The 20831-nt window shown below is 44.2% G+C and overlaps 1 protein-coding gene across 1 annotated transcript in view; it reads right to left on the bottom strand.

The window, feature by feature from the left end:
* The window catches only part of shroom4 (shroom family member 4), a 29657-nt gene extending 8854 nt beyond the window's left edge, over positions 1-20803 (bottom strand). Inside the window, exons 1-3 of the mRNA XM_058068282.1 lie at positions 20026-20803; positions 9922-10073; positions 1815-2027 (exon numbers count right to left, since the gene is read on the bottom strand). Coding sequence (XP_057924265.1) covers positions 1815-2027; positions 9922-10073; positions 20026-20148 — 488 coding nt within the window. The 5' untranslated portion in view covers positions 20149-20803. The remainder of the gene's footprint in view (positions 1-1814; positions 2028-9921; positions 10074-20025) is intronic.
* Between the last annotated feature and the right edge of the window lie 28 nt (positions 20804-20831).

Below are 20831 nucleotides of genomic sequence, written 5' to 3'. Positions count from 1 at the left end.
CTAATAAGAGACCACTGGAGAATCTGCTTTAAATCCCTCCTTAGAACGCCACAGTCGTCATGTGGGTGTTTTTAAAAGAGCACTGCAGGGTGATATGGAATTCCTCCTCATCAACTTCCACTGCCTGAAGTCCAGTTCTCTTAAGTCCTCACCTGATTCCCCATATCCTCTGTCATTTTTTTCTTTCTTCCTTTTCAAAATAATTTTATTACAGCAACAGTATCTTCTTTTGAACATTATTATTTGTGTCTCTTGGTGATCAGTAAAGTTTCCATCTATATAAATGATCAATTTCCCTAACATTAACCCTAAAATATCAAAAATAAGTACTTACCAAGAACCATGGCGAATTCAGTGTGGATTTACATGTGGTGAACCTTGTGGTCGCACAACAGAGCAAGCGGCAAAGCCAAAACATCTCAGACGTCAACCCCCTGCATTCTGGCCGTAATACTATCATCTTACGATTTCCACTTGAGGTTAACAGCCTGAGAATATGCCAAAAGTCATAAGGTTGTGGCTTGCTAATACATGCATGGATGTGAGAAATCCAAGAGTTTCCACAAAATCTATCCAAATTTCATAGGTCACCGCTGCTTTTATGACATTTCTATTGGGTAACTCATGATAGTCCTGCGTGAGAAAATTGTCTGTGAGGGGAAGTGAGCGATGAATGAGAAAGCAAGGGCTGCTGTATAGATTTGACCTGGATGAGAACAGGAGGAAGAGAGGAAATGAGACAGGAGCTGGACAGGATATGACAGTAACTCCTGCCCAATGAGGCGTGGCGTAGAACATCAGAGAGACAGTTGACGCAGGCAGAATCAGCACGAAATAAGGTGTGTGTGTGTGTGTGTTCAGATGGAGCGGATTTCTTTTTGGCCTACCAACACAAACACACACACACACACACAAACGAAAGAGTGTACAAAAGGTCCCACACAAGTACAGTTTACTGGATGTCTTCCTTTCTTTGTCAGGAGTTACATGCCATTGTGCACATTCCCACACACATATTGCCATCATTATCCCAATTCAGTCTGAAAGAGGTGCATGATATCATTGATTCCTATCAGACGAAGAACAGTAAAGCATTGATAAAGAACAAAGACATAAGGGCTATTTATCTTATTGTGAGTCACAATACAAACACTGAAGTTCCCGTTTCCTCTAAAGGATCCACAGTTTAACTGAGATCATAACACAAATATGACTACAGAAGTTCTTCTTTTGCCATAATAATAGAGTGGTGTGAAAAACCTAGCAGAAGCGACAAAAATTGTATCACTTTGTCCAACAGACTGGACCTGTATTTGAACATGATGGCTTGTTAAATTCCAGCAATGCGGTTGTGATTCACCACAACCGCTGTCTAGGTTGTGCAAGCACCCCAATGATGTTTCTGACACGGTCACTTAAAACATGAGGTTTGTGGCACATATTTATAATGAAATTATCACAGCAGCAGAGGCCGCAGTGTAAGAATTGAACCCAAAGAAAGCCACATGATAAATGTATTAATCATTTACCACAATGAAAAAAAATATTTGAGAACTGTCAACATGGTTCCTCAGACAAAGAACAGCTCACCGGGGGAGAGGTGATTGGCTATCACCGCTGGAGTGTTTGCATAGAGGGTTAAAAATAGTACAAGGGGCTTCCTGCGTGGGTGGTGCTGACATTAAAACACAATGATGTCACCCGTTTCCTGGTAATTGTTGGCTATGAGGGGGACAAAAATTCCCAACACGGTAAGCCGTACTCCATAGAATATATTAACTGTCTGAAAGATACATGAGATTCGAAGGACTCACCTGTGGTCACTTGTGTGCCAGGCTAGTGTGTAAGCGCCAGGATGGAGCTGCATGGCAGGTGGAGGAGGGGGAGGCGGCGGGAGTGGGGGGGAATCAGCGGGTGGAAGGATGCTGGGCGGCGGAGACGGGGGTGGAGGTGGAGGGGGCGGTAAGGGCAGCTCGGACAGCTTCGCCAGGTGCCAGGAGTGAGGCCTGATGAATGGGACGCTGCGCCTGCGAAGACACCAGCACAGGTGACACCGGTCCGTAACATTACTGGATGACAAATCATAAATCGAGACAGAACTCTATTCCTGTTATTTAACAGTAATAACTTTGTGTATTTTCAGTCTTTCTGATTATTTTGACTCTGTAAAGTGATCGCTGTCACCCTGGACTGATCACCAATCACAGGGCACATATAGACAAACAACCATTCACACTCACATTCATACCTATGGACAATTTGGAGTCGCAAATTAACCTAGCATGTTTTTGGAATGTGGGAGAAAACCCACACACGGTGAGAACATGCAAACTCCACACAGAATCCAATACGAAACCGGGTCTCCTAGCTGTGTGGCCTGCGTGCTCACCACTCGTTCACCGTGCAACCGTGATTATTTAGAGCATTGCTATTTATTTTTATTATCAAATGTGTTGGACCTGAAGTGTGTCATTCTATTTTTCTAATCATACCAGAACAGAGGAAGTGTACCGAACTTCAACTGTCTTTGGGCGAGAGGCAGGGTACACCTTGGACTGGTCGCCAGCCAATCACAGGGCACATATAGACAAACAACCATTCATACCTATGGACAATTTGGAGTCGCCAATTAACCTAGCATGTTTTTGGAATGTGGGAGGAAACCGGAGTACCCGGAGAAAACCCACGCATGCACAGGGAGAACATGCAAACTCCACAAAGAGATGGCCGAGGGTGGAATTGAACCCTGTTCTCCTAGCTGTGAGGTCTGCGTGCTAACCACTCGACCACCGTGCCGCCGCTGTGTATACAGTATGTGGGAAATATACAAGCACAAACATGAACCATCTCTTCCTTCCATTTAAGCTGTTCAATGGAAAAGCTGTTTACAGAAGGTCAGTTCGAGTTCTAGAATTTTCTGACTGCTGCTGCAGTTTCTTGAGGGCTTAAAAGCGCCAGTGAATTCCAGACTTGTTGAACGTGCATGCTCGTTGCCCTCTGGGTGCCTTGATGACACAACTTAAGGGTATAAAAAGACTTTTGTGTAGTTTGCATTCAGGCACGTCCAAGGAGGCTCCATAATGTCTCTGGGCCTTTTCTTGTTTTTTTTATTTTATTGCAAGACCCAGGGAACACAAGAGAATGCTGGCTGATGCTGGCTTTTTGAACACACCTAGTGAGCCTAAAGTTCCTAAAATCTCCACATGAATATTAGACAATCTGTTGCAATGTGGGGCAAGGAAGTGTGTCCCTTGAGCTTCTAAAGTCCACAAACACGCTGGAAATTCAATTAGGCCACAAGACATAGCAGACACTGAAGAATGAAAGTCATAAAGAGTCTGATAAATTCAGTCAGATGAAGAAAGACTGCTGGAATGTCCCATTTCATAGTCAGAGGCTGCAACAGCTGACTGCACGAAGGTCAAGGCGCATAATCTGAGTCACACAAACAGTCTCAGTGCCAGCGACCCAGCCAATGCCAGACACAAATGCAAGATAAGCAACAAGGACACAGATGATAAGAGCATTCGTGGTCACGATGAACTTTAAGCGTAGAGACAAACCCACCGGATTGACGAAGCATCCACAGGCAAAGTGCTCCCGGGCAGCAAAATGTGAGGAGCCAAAAGGTCAAGTTCAACGCGTTCACTCGACAAGACCAAAACAATGGAGCCTCTCAGCTCGCTTTCTGGGCTGAATCTGCCCTTCTTCTTCTCCAGGGTGTCTTCAACTGTACGACAAGAGTGCCTCGCTATGACCGCAGGGTGGGAAAAGCATCTTGCGACAATGTGTCCATCATCGGGGGTAAAACAGGCCAGGTTTGAGAGGGAAAGTCCAAGTGTCGGTCCTCACATTCCCTCTCTGTCCTGACATCCCCTCTGTTTGCTTTTCCTGTCTTCCCTCTCACTCGTTCTTCTCGCTGGAAGACAAAACATGACTATTTCTCCCTTCTGTGCCGGGCATTGCACTCACTCCCACCCTCTCTCTCTCTCTCTCTCTCCCATGTCATTCTTTGCCTGCTTCGCTTGCCCCCTCTTTTGCAGGATGTGTGAGTCAGTCAAAGAGGAAGTATTGTGGAGGGCAGATAAAGTGGTGTAGGGCTGCTAAACTAATAGCCAAGAGTACCACGATGTTATTGTTTGATGAGGGGGATGCAGAGGTACTTCCTGAAAGTGCCTGAAAGAGCCAAAGACACAGAAAAAGAGGGAGCTTTTTCCATCAAAAAAAAAAATTGATGAAAGAAGACGGGTATAAGAGGATGTGAGGTCTGGAGAACAAAATAGCCAAACAAATAGCCTTTGAAATTGAAATTAACTTAGACCAAACAATGGGCTTTGTTGATGGATGAGCAGAAAGAGCTACCCATCTATTTATAATGCTTTTCCTCATTAGGGTCACAGGGGGGCTGGAGCCTATCCCGGTGGACCTGTCTCCTGTCAATCACAGGATCTCCAATTATACTGACCCACACAAGCACGAGGAAAACATGCAAAACCCCATACAGAAATGATTCAACAGAAATACAGTTTTTATGTGCTAATTACAAGGTCACTGTGCTGCCCTAGAAAAAATATCATGGATGTGTAAATCATGGTGGAAACCCACCTGCCAAAAAGCATACTTTTCAGTGGACCTGGGATAAAGTCCTGGGGGATACCAGTGTCTCATATTAAACATTCCATTCCATTTTCTTCCACTTATCCAAGAAGAAAATGGAAGCAGTGTCGCAGGGAAGCAGTTTCAGTTGGGAAGTCCAGACCTCCTAGTCTCCGGCCATTTCTTCCAGTTCCAATGGGAGGACACCAAGGCTTTCCCAGGCCAACTGTAAGACCAAATCCCTCCAGCGTGTCTTCGGTCTGCTCCAGGCCTTCTCCTGGCTGGGCATGTCTGGAACACCACACCAGGGAGCTGTCCGGGAAGCACCCGGACTAGATGTCCGAGTCACCTCAACTGACTCCTCTCCATGTGAAGGAGCAACGGCTCAGTCACTCTATGGAGGAAACTCGTTTCAGCCGCTTTTAACCACGGTGTAATTTCTCGTCTTTCAGTTACAACCCAAAGCTCATGACCACATATGAGGGTGGGAACATTGACCCCGAGATACTCCTCCACTTGGGGTAAGATCTCAAGCCCATCCCGGATGGTGCAATCGACCCTTTTTTGACTGAGAACCATGGCCTCAGATTTGGAGGTGCTGATGCTCATCCCAGAAGCCCCAGTAAATGCTGAAAGTCACAGTCTGGTGAGGCCACTAAGAACGTATCTTCTGCAAATAGCCTTGTCCAAGTCCACAAAGCATATGTAGACCAGTTGGGCAAATGTCAATGTACTCTCCAGTACCATTGCAAGGGTGTAGAGCTGGTCCAGTGTTCCACGACCAGGACGAAATCCACGTTGCACCTCCTGTAGCCGAGGTTTTTTACCCTTCTCTTCAGCACCCTAGAATACAATTTCCCAGGGAGGCTGAGGAGTGTGATCCCCTATAGTTGGAAGGTCAGCCTTCTTGAAAAGGGGGACCACCACCCTGGTCGGCCAATCCAGAGGTTCTGTTCCGACTTCCACACAATGTTGAAGAGACGTGTCAGCCAAAACAATCCCTCAACATCCCAAGATTTGATGCGAAACCACCTATGTCCTCATAGTACAGTACCAAAGTCTGCTGTGATTTGTCTAACCGTCCTTAAGTTACAGTGGGTGTGCCAAATTTCAAGTAGTTTGAAAACTTTGGAACTTAACAACAGCACACCCATGTGGTACATTTGTAAAAATACAACCACAAGTAACACAGTAAAGGTGAATGTTTTGATAAATTTCCACCCTTTTGCATGTAAAAGGTTCAGGAGTAGAAGAGTTATCTTACACAAATACACTTCAGGCACAAATTGAGGCCATTAGCTTTCCAGTCTCCTGCAGACTCCCTGGAAAAATGTGTATGCGTGTGTGTTTGTGTGACGTACATGCATGTTGGTTGGCAGATTCCTTACATTCCGCGTATTGCCTTCAGAGGGGGTGAATGGTGAACAATGTCGGAGAAGCCTAAACAAGTTCACCTCCTCCCCATCCTTTCCATTGTGTGTCTGCCTGCAATCAGGACCTATTTGTTTTCTTTATGGCTCTCATGGTGTGTGTATGTGTTTGTGCGCAATCAGACTCTTTTTTGTTTGTCTTATCGTTGCCCTTGAAGAAAATATATCTTGTTTCAAAAGGTATTCAGGTTCTGCAAATGAGAGAACATATGTATAAACAGGTCAGGGTAGAAATTTGTAGGGTCAGAGGTTAATGTTGGGCCCAAGTTCAGCCCAAATAAGTATGACATGTTTCTTCGACATCAAACACATCCGAGCATGCCTTTATGAACTTCACTTTGCCCACTGAGAAGAGAAAGGGAGCTGATCTGAACTGCTGTCGCAAAGCTGGGAGCCCACATGTGCTCTGCAAAGATGACAACCACTAACTATTGATTAATTCATTCTAGGCCTGTCACAATAATCAACAAAAACAAAGTAGATAATTTTGCCGGTCTCGATAAATTGACATGTGCATAGGTGCTTGTTTTCCTCTCTGTCCTCTCTCTTAACCACATGGGCTGGATGACAAGAGGGTTCAGTCGGTGGAGGCTGGACTGCTCATGAGTTGATAAACAGAGAAGTCCACCCAGTTAGCATTAACACTAGTTAGCATCGTGAGTTAACTTGAATATGAATGAAGACACAAAAGTGATGGCTTCTAACCCAAATACCAGTGTGTGGGAATATTCCACTTTTAAACAGAATGAATAAGGTGAACACAGCATAAAAATAGCATGAACAGGGGGAATAAAAGCAACTGGCATGCACACCTCAAACATAACAATCCTATCCAGTTTTCCCAACTGGGGGGAAAAAATACCACTAGAGGTGCAGCAGAGCCTCCATCCCGACAGTCAACACTTACTGAAGCATTTGTAGGGCAAAGAAAATGTAACCAAAACAACACAAAATGGAGCACACTCCCAAACAGTGTTGTTTGCTACATGTTAAGCCTTCCTGCTAAGGAATAATACCAAATGTTTATTATTTATTCCACTTGGTACAACATTTTTGAACATGCAAACTCCACAGCGGAAACTCCAGATTTTCCCAAACTCCAGACTGTGTGACCAACATACTAACCACTTGTCCACCATGCTGCCCACAGGCCTAATCAATTCATTTAAATAAACACTGTGTGAGCGTGTGTGAAAACAAGTTAAGGGGGTTAAAGTTAGTTTAGGGTGAGTGGTTGGTGTGATGAAAATAGTGGTTAGGGTCCAGGAAATGAACATAAGTCAAAGTCATTTGAGGGAGTGTGTGTGTGTGTGTGTGAGTGAGAGGTCTTGAGGAATCCCAAGAATGTCTATTGTTGGTAAAGAAACCGGTGATGGGGGGGGCAGACTATTGTGTTGCAAGCGTCTTGGCACCGCAGACCTTAGTCTTGCACAGGTCCCCAGAGAGCCTGTGGTCATACTTCAAAACAACTGTGTGTGTGTGTGTTTTTGCATTCATCCCATCCATCTGTCTGCGGTAGCACTCCAAACAATCCCATGCATGTGTGAGAGCCAGCAAAACCCTTTGTGACACTCTGAACCAGCGTCTGTGAACAAGAGATAAGCGCGAGTCAGCAAGTCCAGCAGAGCTGCAGCGTCGCTGGTGCAACACTTCCGAGGTGACATGGGTGTGCAGCACACGTGGAGAAACTGCAATTGTGCCACATTTGACTCCCAGCTGGTCCTGGTCCACCCAATGAGGTTTTAGACCGTGGCTGGCAAGAATCCTCAAGAAGGTCCTCCTGGCCACACATCCAAAGTGGCCATTTCCTATTCCGTAAATGGATGCTCTTTCTCCTCACATTGCTGGATGGAAAACAATGAGGGGAGACTTTGGGAAGAAGAGGAAATTATGCAAAAGTGTAGGAATGTCCTCTCCTTTGCCTCTTCCAGTTGCGGTTGGATCTAACAAAAGGGTTGCAGAAGAAACATTTCCAGGTCGAGGCGACAAACAACCTAACCAAATGGTCTTTACCATCCGGAAATAAATCATAAAGATCATGAAAAACAAAACGTGCGAAGAGATTCTGACAATCCAAAGTCACTACAATCATTTTGACCTTTCAGTGACACAACTTTTTTTTAAAGGTCTCCTTGCAAAGAAAAAACAACCATGTCGGTGCTTCCCAGCTTAAGTTGGCTTGTAGAAGAACTTATAAAGCATCAGTACTGGAATTAAATCCAAAACGAACCCAAACAAACCACCATCCATGCAGCTGGCAAACATGTCAAATTCCCGTGGTTTCCCAAATTTAGCCTGCAGGCCTCCCGGTGCCTTGAAACACAGTCAGGAATGGAGGACATTTTATTAGAAGAATAAGAAGTGTGAATTATCAGGTTATCACAAATTGACCTGGAAAAACACATTTCAAGTCAATCCAATTTATGAGGTTTTAATAACAGTGTCAGAAAAATAGTAGCACAGTGTGCGTGAAGAGTTATGCGTACTGTACAGTCATGACTGGAGCGTTAATGCAAGCCACTACAAAGCTTCCCAAAAAGAAATTACTGGAAAAGGCAATTAAAACTGTTTTTTTTTCCCAAAGCCTTTTGCATAATGTGTCATTTCATTCCTCCAGATTTATATCATCCAGTTAAATCCACTGGTCTTTAAAGACGTCCATTCATGCAATGAGGGCAATGATGAAATGGTGTCATAACACAGTTTGTCCTGCAGAGTGTGGTGTGACTGCTATAGCACACATACAGTGGTAGAACATTAAAGCATTATATATATACACATTCAAACATTATAGATACCCTCCTGTGTGTGTTATGGCATATTTGTGCAATTTTACCGATTTTGTTCCCCTCTGCTTTATTCATTCATTCATTCATTCATTTTCTACCGCTTATTCTCACGAGGGTCGCGGGGGTGCTGGAGCCTATCCCAGCTGTCACAGAGCACATATAGACAAACAACCATTCACACTCACATTCATACCTATGGACAATTTGGAGTCACCAATTAACCTAGCATGTTTTTGGAATGTGGTAGGAAACCGGAGTACCCGGAGAAAACCCACGCATGCACGGGGAGAACATGCAAACTCCACACAGAGATGGGCGAGGGTGGAATTGAACCCTGATCTCCTAGCTGTGAGGTCAGCGCGCTAACCACTCGTCCGCCGTGCAGCCCCCTCTGCTTTAATTAGTCAATATTTTTTTCAACTTAATAGAAAGTGAGGCCGCACGGTGGATGAGCGCAGGCCACACAGCTGGGAGACCTGGGTTCGATACCCCACTCGGGCGTGCGTGGGTTTTCTCTGGGGACTCCGGTTTCCTCCCACATTCCAAAAACACGCCAAGGTTAATTGGTGACTCCAAATTGTCCATCGGTATGAGTGTGAGTGTGAATGGTTGTTGGGTGTACCCCGCCTCTCGCCCAAAGACAGCTGGTATAGGCTCCAGCATACCCCACAACCCTAATGAGGATAAGAGGTATAGAACATGGATGGATGGTCAACCATTATAACACGTTTCTCCAGGTATTATCGGAGATCGTGAATAAAATAGGCATTTTAGGGCTTTTTACGAGTGTGTGTTTTCTGCCATTCATGGGGGATGTGGTTTTGGAAAGTAACAATGCTGCCTAAGCATTATTATGTCAATACAATTGACTTATTTAGATTGTGTGCTGAGTGTTATTCATCAGCTGTTCTACCCTGCACTTTTTTTAACCCTGAAAAGATAACACACCAGACACTCCATGCTTGTCACCAGACGCTATCAGCTCTGACACCTGAAGGTCAAAAGGTTCCTTCCTGGCCGGTAGATTCTCAGCCCCGCCCACTCCAACACACATCCTGGCCCTTTCCATAGAAAAGGAAGCCTGGGTATTCATGAGGTGCACTTACCTCCTGACGGCGAGTTTCAGTATCCTGTAGGAGCCCTTGATGAGGATGAGCGCTTCCTGTCGGCTGCCGTAGAGGGCGGAGCCATTTATGTTGATGAGCTCGTCACCCACTTTGAGCTTCTTGCACTGGGCCGCCTTCCCTCCCTCCTCAATCTGAATGGGGGGGAAAGACAGATGAGTTAGAGGGCTAGAATTAATGCCGCATTCACATTAATGAATGTGCAATGGCTTCTGCTTTAAGGTATGAATGTGAGTGCTTTTGTTTGTCTATAGTATGTGCCCTGCGATTGGCTGGCCACCAGTCCAGGGTGTGTCCGCCTCTAACCTGAAGTTGGGATAGACTCCAGCATACCCCCGCGACCCAAACGACGATAAGCGGCATAAAAAATGGATGGATGATTATGCACATTAATGTAGTCGCAGGTGAACAAGAGTGCAGTTTGTTTTGAGCCTTTCTATTTATTTCTATTATGAATGCGTTGCAATGAATTACGAGAATCACGTGCATGTGCATGCACTCACGCTGTTCCATGGCCCACCTCTTCCAATCGTGCGTGGAAGAGCGTGGATCAGAGTACTCACACTCATCAAATTGTGCCAGACTTAAGGTGTGGTACTACTGACCAAGTGTGTGTGTGTATACACTCTACAAAAGCTCTCTGTCACCATGGCAGCACTTCCTTGAAGTGCATCTCTTAATATAGCTTAGAAACTCATCACATTCCTTTGCAAAGTGTGCGTGTGTGTGTGTGTGTGTGTGTGTGTGTGTGCACATCCAGACAGGGTGAGGTCACATTGGTGAGACAGAGAAGAAAAGCCTCTCTGTGCGTTTAAAACATACTCTCACACACCAACGCACACACACACAGGTCAGACACACCCTTTTATTTTTAAATCCAAGCGGTGAATTCACTTCATTTGTGTGTGTGTGTGTCTAGTGGCTTACTGCCCGTGATTGTGCCCTGGAAAGGTCGGGAAAGCCCCATGCTGGCCACAAGCTGTCATCACTCAGCTATCACCTGACGCACGCACATACACACACACACACACACACACACACACCTATTTAACAAGAGGCTCTTTCATCGCAAACAATCACCATAGCTCTGATGAGACTGCGTATTTGCTTCGGCCGAGACGATTAACGCACTGCGCTTGTACATTAAACAGCATGACTTACTCCAATGTGCACGTACGGGCACATGTGTTTGTGTGTGTGTGGAGGAAGTGCAAGACAGTGCCTCGACATGTAATGGCTGTGAGTGAAACCGAACATTAGTACGAGGTTGAGGCCGAGAAAATGACTACTTCTCATTTTGAGAAAGTCTGGAGGTGTACTATGTGTATGCACACATGGAAACAAACTGGTAGCACATTCACTTTAGTGTTGTTCATTGCAAGGGTTCCCTGCCACCATTATAAAAGCAGAATATTTCCATAGACAATACAAAAATGTTTTGTCATTGTCTGTAACTTTCTATAAAGGCATTGACGTCATTGCCAGTCCCATCCAACGACTTGTCTCAGGCCCAACCTTCCTGTGGTTTTATTTTTTTTGCAGGCTAAAAAAATCCTGTGAGCCATGCCCGTCGAAGTATTCAGGTACTTTGTCGGCTTGGTCATGTGACATTCATTCATTCATTCATTTTCTACCGCTTTTCCTCACGAGGGTCGCAAGGGTGCTGGAGCCTACCCTAGCTGTCTTCGGGCAAGAGGCGGGGTACACCCGGGACTGGTGGCCAGCCAATCACAGGGCACATATAGACAAACAACCATTCACACTCACATTCATACCTATGGACAATTTGGAGTCACCAATTAACCTAGCATGTTTTTGGAATATGGGAGGAAATTGGAGTACCCGAAGAAAACCCACGCATGCACGGGGAGAACATGCTAACTCCACACAGAGATGACCAAGGGTGGAATTGAACCCTGATCTCCTAGCTGTAAGGTTTTGCGTGCTAACCACTCGTGTGACTCATGTGACAGTAGCGTCATTTTCAGAAAACACCAGTTTTGCTTGTCTACATGGCAACAAAAAGACGCCGTTTCCAGTTTTTCCCCACTGTTTAAAAAAAAATACAGTTCCAGAGCACCCAAAACACCAAGGCTGAAACAATACTTCCATGCAAACAGCCCCTAAAACAAAACTCTGCAGCAAGACATATTTTCATTCATTTCATTTTCATGGTTACATTTGGTAAACAAAGTTTTTACTGTCCATCAGAGGTTTGACAGAAACAAGCTAGTAAGCAACTTGTGGCTCATTCACAGTAGCAACATTCACCTACAGCGTTCCAACTATGCACTAAAAAGAGGCATCGAGCTGACACGATCCAGCATGGCTCTATGTGGCCGCATCCCCCTTGGACAAAGACGCCTGTAGACTACTCGGACCCCCCACTGCACACCAGCCTCATGCTCCATTCTTTTTGTGCAACTGGCCTTCTGCTCCCGAATGCCACTCTGGAATCCCGATTGAGTCTTTGGGATTAAGCATCAGAATAGGTTGAAGGTGGAAGCCAGGTTCTCCCATTTCACTGGATCCTGTGTCTGATCCTGTGTTTGACCCACTCTCCAAAAAAGTTCTGAGACCAATTCTACTTTCTCACAAACGTTCCGCATCCGGAAAAAAATACTGATACTGACAGAAGCATGTGTTGTGATTGATTTATCCAGTTCATTAATCACTGAAATATTTTGTATTGCTTCCTGCATTCATTCATTCATTTTCTACCACTTTTCCTCACAAGGGTCGCGGGGGCGCTAGAGCCTATCCCAGCTGTCTTCGGGCGTGAGGCGGGGTACACCCTGGACTGGTCACCAGCCAATCACAGGGCACATATAGACAAACAACCATTCACACTCACATTCATACCTATGGACAATTTGGAGTTGCCAATTAACCTAGCATGTTTTTGGAATGTGGGAGGAAACCGGAGAACATGCAAACATGCAACATGCAAACTCCACACAGAGATGGCCGAGGATGGAATTGAACCCTGGTCTCCTAGCTGTGAGGTCTACACCACCATGCTTCCTTCATGTAAAACTGTAATTATTCTCTGTAATATGTGTTTTGTGTTAATATTTTTGGGTGTCTTGAACAAATTAATTGGATTTACATCATTTCTTATGGGAAAGACTGATTCAGTTTTTGGTTTAGACCTTTTGGAACTGATTAAAGACCGGGTTCCACTGTATGTATGTATTACATGCAGGTCTTACATTCTAGAGTACATTTTAGGGATGATTCTCTGTCTTTAGCTGAATGCTCCTGATTGAAGAAAGAGGGAAACATCTGCATGCTTCTCCAGTCACTTTCTGGCATGGACCTCTGCCCTCCACTTGGATCCGTGTGAGGTTCTCCTCCCTTCCTAACACCCACGCTCACACAAGGGCTTCTTTATCAGGGCGGGAAGAAGAGGGAGGGGAGCAACCCAAGATGGAAAAAGAAAAAGCTCCCACGCTCACAGGCCAAGCAGCAGCTACATATGTAAAAGCAACGTCTGGTTCCAAGGATCCACGATCCGGTGGATCTGCTCTCCTGGAACAGTCTCTAAGGCCCGTGGTCTTGACACACAAGTTGCACTGCTGATTCTTCACTTTGTCCACTTTGACACTGGAGAAATGTAAAACCCTCATTCAAGCATGTGTGGTTCTTTTGCTTGTTTTAGTTGCGAGGCCACTTCAGTAATTATTTTTAATGTGGTAAGTCCACTCCACTGCAGGTCTAGTTATGTGTACAGTATATTTTTGTTAGCTTCATTCTCTGGATGAGACTAAATAATTAATGCGAAATTAAAACGTGTCAGAAGTGCAAAAAAACCTGAAACCACGTACAAGGATAACACACAGACCAGTAGACAAAACAAATTACTTTTATGAGACATTATTTGTCACAATACTTTTGCGGAGACCTGCGCTCACACACACACATGCACGAGGGCGCTTGATGTTAGATCTGGTGACCAACTCCGACAATGGCAAAGGTCAAAAGGTCCTCAGTCTGGCTGGAGTGGTGTGGAACCAGATAGATCCATCAATGTCATAAATGAAAGACTGTGTGTCTGTGTGTGTGTGTGTACATGGTGACACATTAACTTAATGTGCACTAAAACCTTGCGCTGCCTGCCAGACCGGAGTTTTTCCCCTAAAATCGACAATCTTGGACTTTCTTATCCCACATCAGGGCTAAGAGCTACATTAATTCCAACCAGGAAAAAAGGGAGGAAGTCCCACAGCATTTTGACATTCTGCACTTTTAATCAGGTTTCAGGAAACCAAAACCACTAAAACGTTTCGGTGAATAAACAGCCACTTTCAACCTAGAGAAAGTCCCCTATTATGTAAAATTGACTTTAATGACTTTCTAACAGTAATGTGCATCCCTGGAGTTTGTTTATGAGCACCAAACGTGAGAAAAATCGAGCCCGCCGTGGTGTAGTGGTTAGCATTGTGGACCTTGGAGCGGACACCTTGGGTTCGAATCTCCACTAGTGAGCATCATCGGTATTCATCAGGAAGGGCATCCGGAATATAAAGGGCTCAAGCAAAAAAAAAACTTAGTATGCGGATCAAAAAAATCACCTTTGGTGACTCCTTCATCAGGAAAAAGCCGAAAGAAACAAAAAAAACGTGAGAAAAATTCATCATCTCTCTCACTGGTTTGCTCCACCTTCGAGAGATGGGTTATTATGACATCATGTCCCAGCGCCCCACTGGGACAAAGAGGTTCATCAGGGTTCATTCACTCCGTTCATTCTGCTATAGAACCAACACGACCAGGTATTGAGACAGATGCACACTTGTCATCCAGTCTGTTTGGTACAAAGAGAGGAGGAAAACAAACAAGCATGCACGTGTCAATATATCGATATTTCCCACGTCAATATATCTGTGAAGTGAATTATTATTCCTTTCTAACTTGATGCATGTGCAAATAAAATTAAACCATTACATTATAAAAAATGGCATAATCGTGCTACTTGGAGACATACTTGTGAAAAAACACAGCTCATTAACATTCAAGCAACAGACGTCTGACACTTATTTCAAAATGTTGGAAAATACTATACAATTCCCAAAAGTATCTCCCGTGACTGTAGTAGACCAAGGGGCAGGAGCGGGGGGGGCATGGGGGTCTGTTCCACCAAGGGCAGCGGAGTGACGACAGGACAAAATAAGAGCACACAAAGAGAGTTTTGTGTAATTTCGACCTCAAACTCACGTCGCCTTGCCACACTTGGCCACAAGTGTGCGCCGCACAGTAACCAGGAATGTGTGTAAGTGTGTGTGTGTGTGTTTCACTGAAAGTGACAATAGACTGCAAACATGAAACAGAAACATGCTGGTTACAGTGGCCATGGTCGGGCTTCAATAAAAATGTCAATTTTTTTTTTTACCTCCACCACATCACAGTAGCTATGATCAGGATACCATGAAAGATCACTACGCTTCAATAACATTAACTTTTAGCCACTTTTTGTCAGGCGTTTGTTTGGACACCTATTGCCTTTGGTATGGTTATTAGGGAGCACTTCTGACCTCTCGTAGTATGTGTGTGTGTGTGTGTGTGTGTGTGTGTGTGCGGGCGTGGTTGGAATGTCTCTATCTGTAATCTGTGCAGCTTGAGGCACTTTCTTCCAGGCAGCGTCTGGACACACAGAATTGAATATAATGGCACCGTAAGCACAACACCCACAAAACAAACCATTCCAGCCAGGATTCAGCTATTGAGATAGTTATGGAATTTTGTCTCACACACACCAAAAATATTCAGTGCTTCTTTGTTTGCAGCATGAACATTTGTTCCGTGGTTCATCACTACAACATATGTTTTTGCTTAGTCAGGACAGTAACGCACACACACACACACACACACAGTGGACAATCGGATCTCTATCTGACTGCATCCTCATCTACCCCCCACTGTGAACAAACTCTTACTGGAGACTACCTCTACTGGAATGTTGAGACTCCAAATCTCTCTCACATACACACACACACGCACGCACAGGGTGGCAACGGGTTGCCCACCTTCCACCACATGTCCAAACATTCTTTAGTAAAATGCGGGGATTTCTGTCAGCAGTGTGGACATAAAGCAGATTTTGTAGGCTTTTTTTTTGTGATTGTTGCAGCTTAAAATGCCTGAATTGGCAGCAGCTATTTAAAAAAAACTGCAGCAAAAGTTCTTTACGGTGGTTTATTTATGGCTATTTATTTTTATATTATAGTTATCATTATATTGAACCACATGGTGGTTAGCGGTTAGCATGTTGGCCACACAGTCAGGAGATCAGGGAGCTCTGGGTTATGTTTGGCCGTCTCTTGTATGGAGTTTGCATGTTCTCATGACAGTAAAAGCACATTATTAATTATTATTAACTGTAATAATAAAACAACACTTACACGTAACCCACACTTTTGTTGATCTGTTGAGGGCAATGCAGTGATGATGACTTTCAAAATGCTTATATACTACATTACATACCACTTAGCGCTGTAGACAGGAATCGGAAGGGCGTCTGAGCTTATGTGTAGCCGATTCAATATGCATCTAGATACACAGGTTACAAAAAAAACAATATATTTAAAAAATAGAACACGTCTATACAATACAGACATTAGACATTACTCTGACATTATAAAATAAATAAGCCACTTCTATAAAAGCACCATTCTAACAGTATTTTCAAAAGAGCGCATCATTTCCCCAAGCATGCTGTCCTTGAATGCATCATCTAACTGTCTCCCACTCTGCACTGACAGATGATTATACTGTATTTTTCATCCCAAATGCTCATACTATGTGAGAATGCATAAAGGTAAGATTTGATGACGTTATTGAGTGCTACTGTACAGATTGTACAGATTTGTGGTGCACAGCCACTCTGGAAAACAAATTCCTGGCTTATACTGGTGGATACTGGGTCTATATTTATGTATTTCTTCTTCTTTGTCTTTTGGGCTTTTCCCTTCAGGGGTCGCCACGGCAAATCAATCGCCTCCATCCAATCTTGTCTTCTGCATCTGTTTCTCTCACACCAACTACCCTCATGTCCTCCTTCACTACATCCATAAACCTCCTCTTTGGTGTTCCTCTATGCCTCCTACCTGGCAGCTCTAGACGCAGCATCCTTCTACCAATATAGTCACTATCTCTCCTGTGGACATGTCCTAACCATCTCAGTCTGGCCTCTCTGACTTTATCTCCAAGGCCTCTAACATGTAATGTCCCTCTGATGTACTCTTTCCTGATCCTATCAATCCTGGTCACTCCCAATGAGAGACTCAGCATCCTCTTCTCTGCTACCTCCAGTTCTGCTACCTGTCTTTTCCTCAGTGGCACTGTATCTAAACCAAACAACATGGCTGGTCTCACCACAGTTTTTTATACCTTCATTTTAGCTTGAACTCTTCGATCACACATCCGCCTGACACTTTTCTCCACCTCAGTATTTACGTATTTAGTGCTTTTAATTTGACTTTGTTCCTGTCATAGTTTCACTGATGTGTATGTTTCGCTGATGTGTTGACCTTGACGACTTGTGACTAGCTAGCGCACTGCTACTATTGACATCAATTCCCATCTTCAGTCTCGGTAAGATACAGAGCATGTGCGATAGTCGTTTTGCCGCCGGCTCAGGCTCGCATTACGAAACTCACTGTCAGCCGGTTGGCAAAAAACTTCAAAACTCCTCCCTTGAATGGAAGCTAGCAAGGTTAGCTTAGTTTAGTGGAGCATGCTAGTGCGGCTGTATGTGTGTGTGTATATTGTTAACAATGCCCGCTGATGTTGTGCAAGCTCTGAGTGGAATAAGCAGGAGATTTTTATTCTTGCTCCTAAAAGACCTTCTCAACACACACAACACACTTCCGGCCTACAAAATAAAAGCACTCCTTCGCCACATACTGTCCAATCGTGTATGCAAAATAAGAGTTTTCCGTTAGTGGACTGATTTTCCGTAAAATTTGAGAGAAAAACAAGCACAACATCTTTGCATGGACACCCAATAATTATTTAACCATTTGTCTAATGATTATAAAACTTACAGTATCTGCATTTGCATTCATGCTAGCATTTTAACACACTCCATTTGGGCGCCATACATGTCATAAGACAGCATATGAACACACACACACACACACTTTGAAGGAGTAATTTGTTATGCTCCTGGTGGAATGTTGACCAAATGGTTCGTATCGCTCTTCTGTCTCGGAGCAAGGAGGCTACCCTTCCCCCTTGAGGAGTGCATGCACCCTCAAAGGGGCCGGCCGGACGCACGCACATTGTGGTCCTGAAATCTAGCAAGATTTCAGCATGTGCACGTGCCTCCAGCTGCAGATCGACAACGGTCGTCGTCATCAGTAAGGGCGGTCTAACCATGTTTGTTATGTGTTTGTGAAAGCTCACAAAACCCAGAACACCTCACACTTTCTTGCCTTCAAGGAGTCAACACTTAATCATTAAGCAAGCCAGCACTCAGCACCATGAGCTGCTTCATTGTGTGTGTGTTAGCTTTACATAGCCAGCGGGCACAAAAAAAAGCTTGATTTTTATCGTCTCCTCCTCCAGTCACATTTTCCCAGCGGCTGCGTTTGCAGATGAATGAGCCATGCTTTTCCACTGCGCTGCCGCCATGGTAGCCTGGTGAATGGAGGTATGCACCCGCCAACATTTTCACCATAGAGTGAGCAAGAGGAGGATAGCCTGTGTGTATAGCATTTTTACACATAGGCAGAAAAAGCAGGCCACCCCAGAAAGAACACACAGCAATAATTACACTTGTTTCAAACAGTGTGAAAATAGGACCCACTTCTGTCTCGATACAGCACATGATAAAATCAACCTCCTCCCCCTTTACTGCCTTCTTCAGAAGGATTTGATTAACGTGCGATGTAATTACATTTCAATACAATGACACTTAACATGCCAAAAAGCATTTCCCACACTAAAGCACCCCATCAAGTATCGACTGAAATCTTGCAAATCCAACAAACGCCATAAAAGATCCTTAAAATTCACTTGCACATTTTACCTTTAATACAAAAAAAGCCACCTCCCCAGAAAATACTGTAAAACCGCCATCATTCACAGTTGTTTCCCATCTTTAAAAAACAAATGCAGCCTGAAATATGCATAAATATCCAATAAGAACACAATGAAACCTGCTTATGTCGAAATGAATGAATGATTGTTTGTCTGTGATTGGCTGCTGACCAGTCCAGGATGTACACCGCCTCTCATCTGAAGTCAGCTGGGATAGGCTCCAGCATACCCCTGCAACTCTAGTGAGGATAAGCAGCATAGAAAATGGATGGATGGGATTCAAGAATTGGACTCTAGGGGGCAGTAACGTTTTCCTACTTTGTTAGAGAGATAAGTGTGTATTGGTGTATAAAGTGCTGTGACACCAACAAAAGGACTCCACAAGTGCAACATACAACATGACACCAGCAAAACATACGAAAGACACACGTGTGGTCCAACAGATGACACATGAAGACAAACAAAGCGAAGTACATAGGTTTGTCTTGCAACCTGAAAAAAAACATAAGTGTACATCCATGCGTTTCTTGCGATTTTTGCATGTAGACGGGCCTCAGCTTAAAGTGTATGTCAACATCGACTTCAGCAGGCTTACTTTTTAATAAGAAGAAGAACATGGTGGACAAGTACTTGATGAGTTGTTTGACATGTAGGTTGGCGACATAAGCGGAATGCAATGTATACATGAAATGGATGGAGTAAAAACACATATCCATTCAAAATATGTAGTATTCCAATAGTAAAATGGCCACACTTGAGAAGAAAGCAGTAAAAGGTGGGAACTCATGCTGCATGCTTTGAATGAGAAAAAGTAGTGCCATCTTGTGGACAAAAAATATATTTAAAAAAGACATTACGTTAATATCAATGTGGGATCAAAAAATTAGCATTTCGTGACAAGAGGATGTTTCAAAAATGTTTTAAAGATGAATCTCATATTATCAACTCTCGTACTACGTTGCCAATCAGAAACAGACACCACCCGAAAAACATCCAAACTGAGGAGTTCGCTGCTGGTGTTATTGATCGTATCGATTATTGACTTACTTTGGTGATGATGAGCGGCTCTCCGTGCTCCAAGCCCCCCTTGAGCGTGAAGCCCCACGGTGCTCCCCCGCTCAGCTGCACCTGAATGTGGTGGAAGGAGACGAGCTGCTCCACCGTCTCCATTCTTCTTCGGCGTGGCGAGCTAGCGGGACCCGTTTACCCATCGGCGCCGAGTCCACAATAGATGGACGGTCGGATGGATGGAGGAAGGCGGTCATGAGTGAGAGACCCAAGAGGGGGAGGGAAAAAGTTTTGTGTCAAGTGCTGGAAGCGAACAGCCACAACTTCCGGTCAACTGTCCACTGTTAACAGTATCGACACCTTTAAATGTGTTTTTTGTTGGTGTAATCTTATCTTGTTGTTTTTTAATATTACAGTACTCAATATTAATGTGTTTTGAGCTCAAAAATGTGTTATTTGTTCCTATAATGTATTTATAATGTGTCCTGTAAGTATAAGCTTCCGGTTTGGCGTTGGGTAGCTTGACCTGCTCAAAAAAAGTTTGGCTTAACTCTTTGCCCCGCCCAATGTCCAACAGTGGGCGTGATTGACACAACATTCCGCCAATGCCAGAAACGATTTGTTTGTCTTACCCAATGAGAAAACAAAGGAATAGCGCGACAACAGTTCGAATTGTTGAACCATTGACAAAATCTACGCCTAGAAATGTGTTTATTGTGTGTGTTTTAAGAATTACGCTACGTTGAAGCCACATGTAATTAGCTTTTTGTGAGTCCAACTTTTAGCCACTCCCACCAGTTGAATAGTGAGCTAGGTTTATGCAAAGCACCGCCAATAGGTTGCCC

The sequence above is a fragment of the Doryrhamphus excisus genome, chromosome 3, assembly GCF_030265055.1.
Source record: "Doryrhamphus excisus isolate RoL2022-K1 chromosome 3, RoL_Dexc_1.0, whole genome shotgun sequence".
Taxonomy (NCBI): domain Eukaryota; kingdom Metazoa; phylum Chordata; class Actinopteri; order Syngnathiformes; family Syngnathidae; genus Doryrhamphus; species Doryrhamphus excisus.
This window is presented reverse-complemented; position numbering and strand designations above follow the sequence as displayed.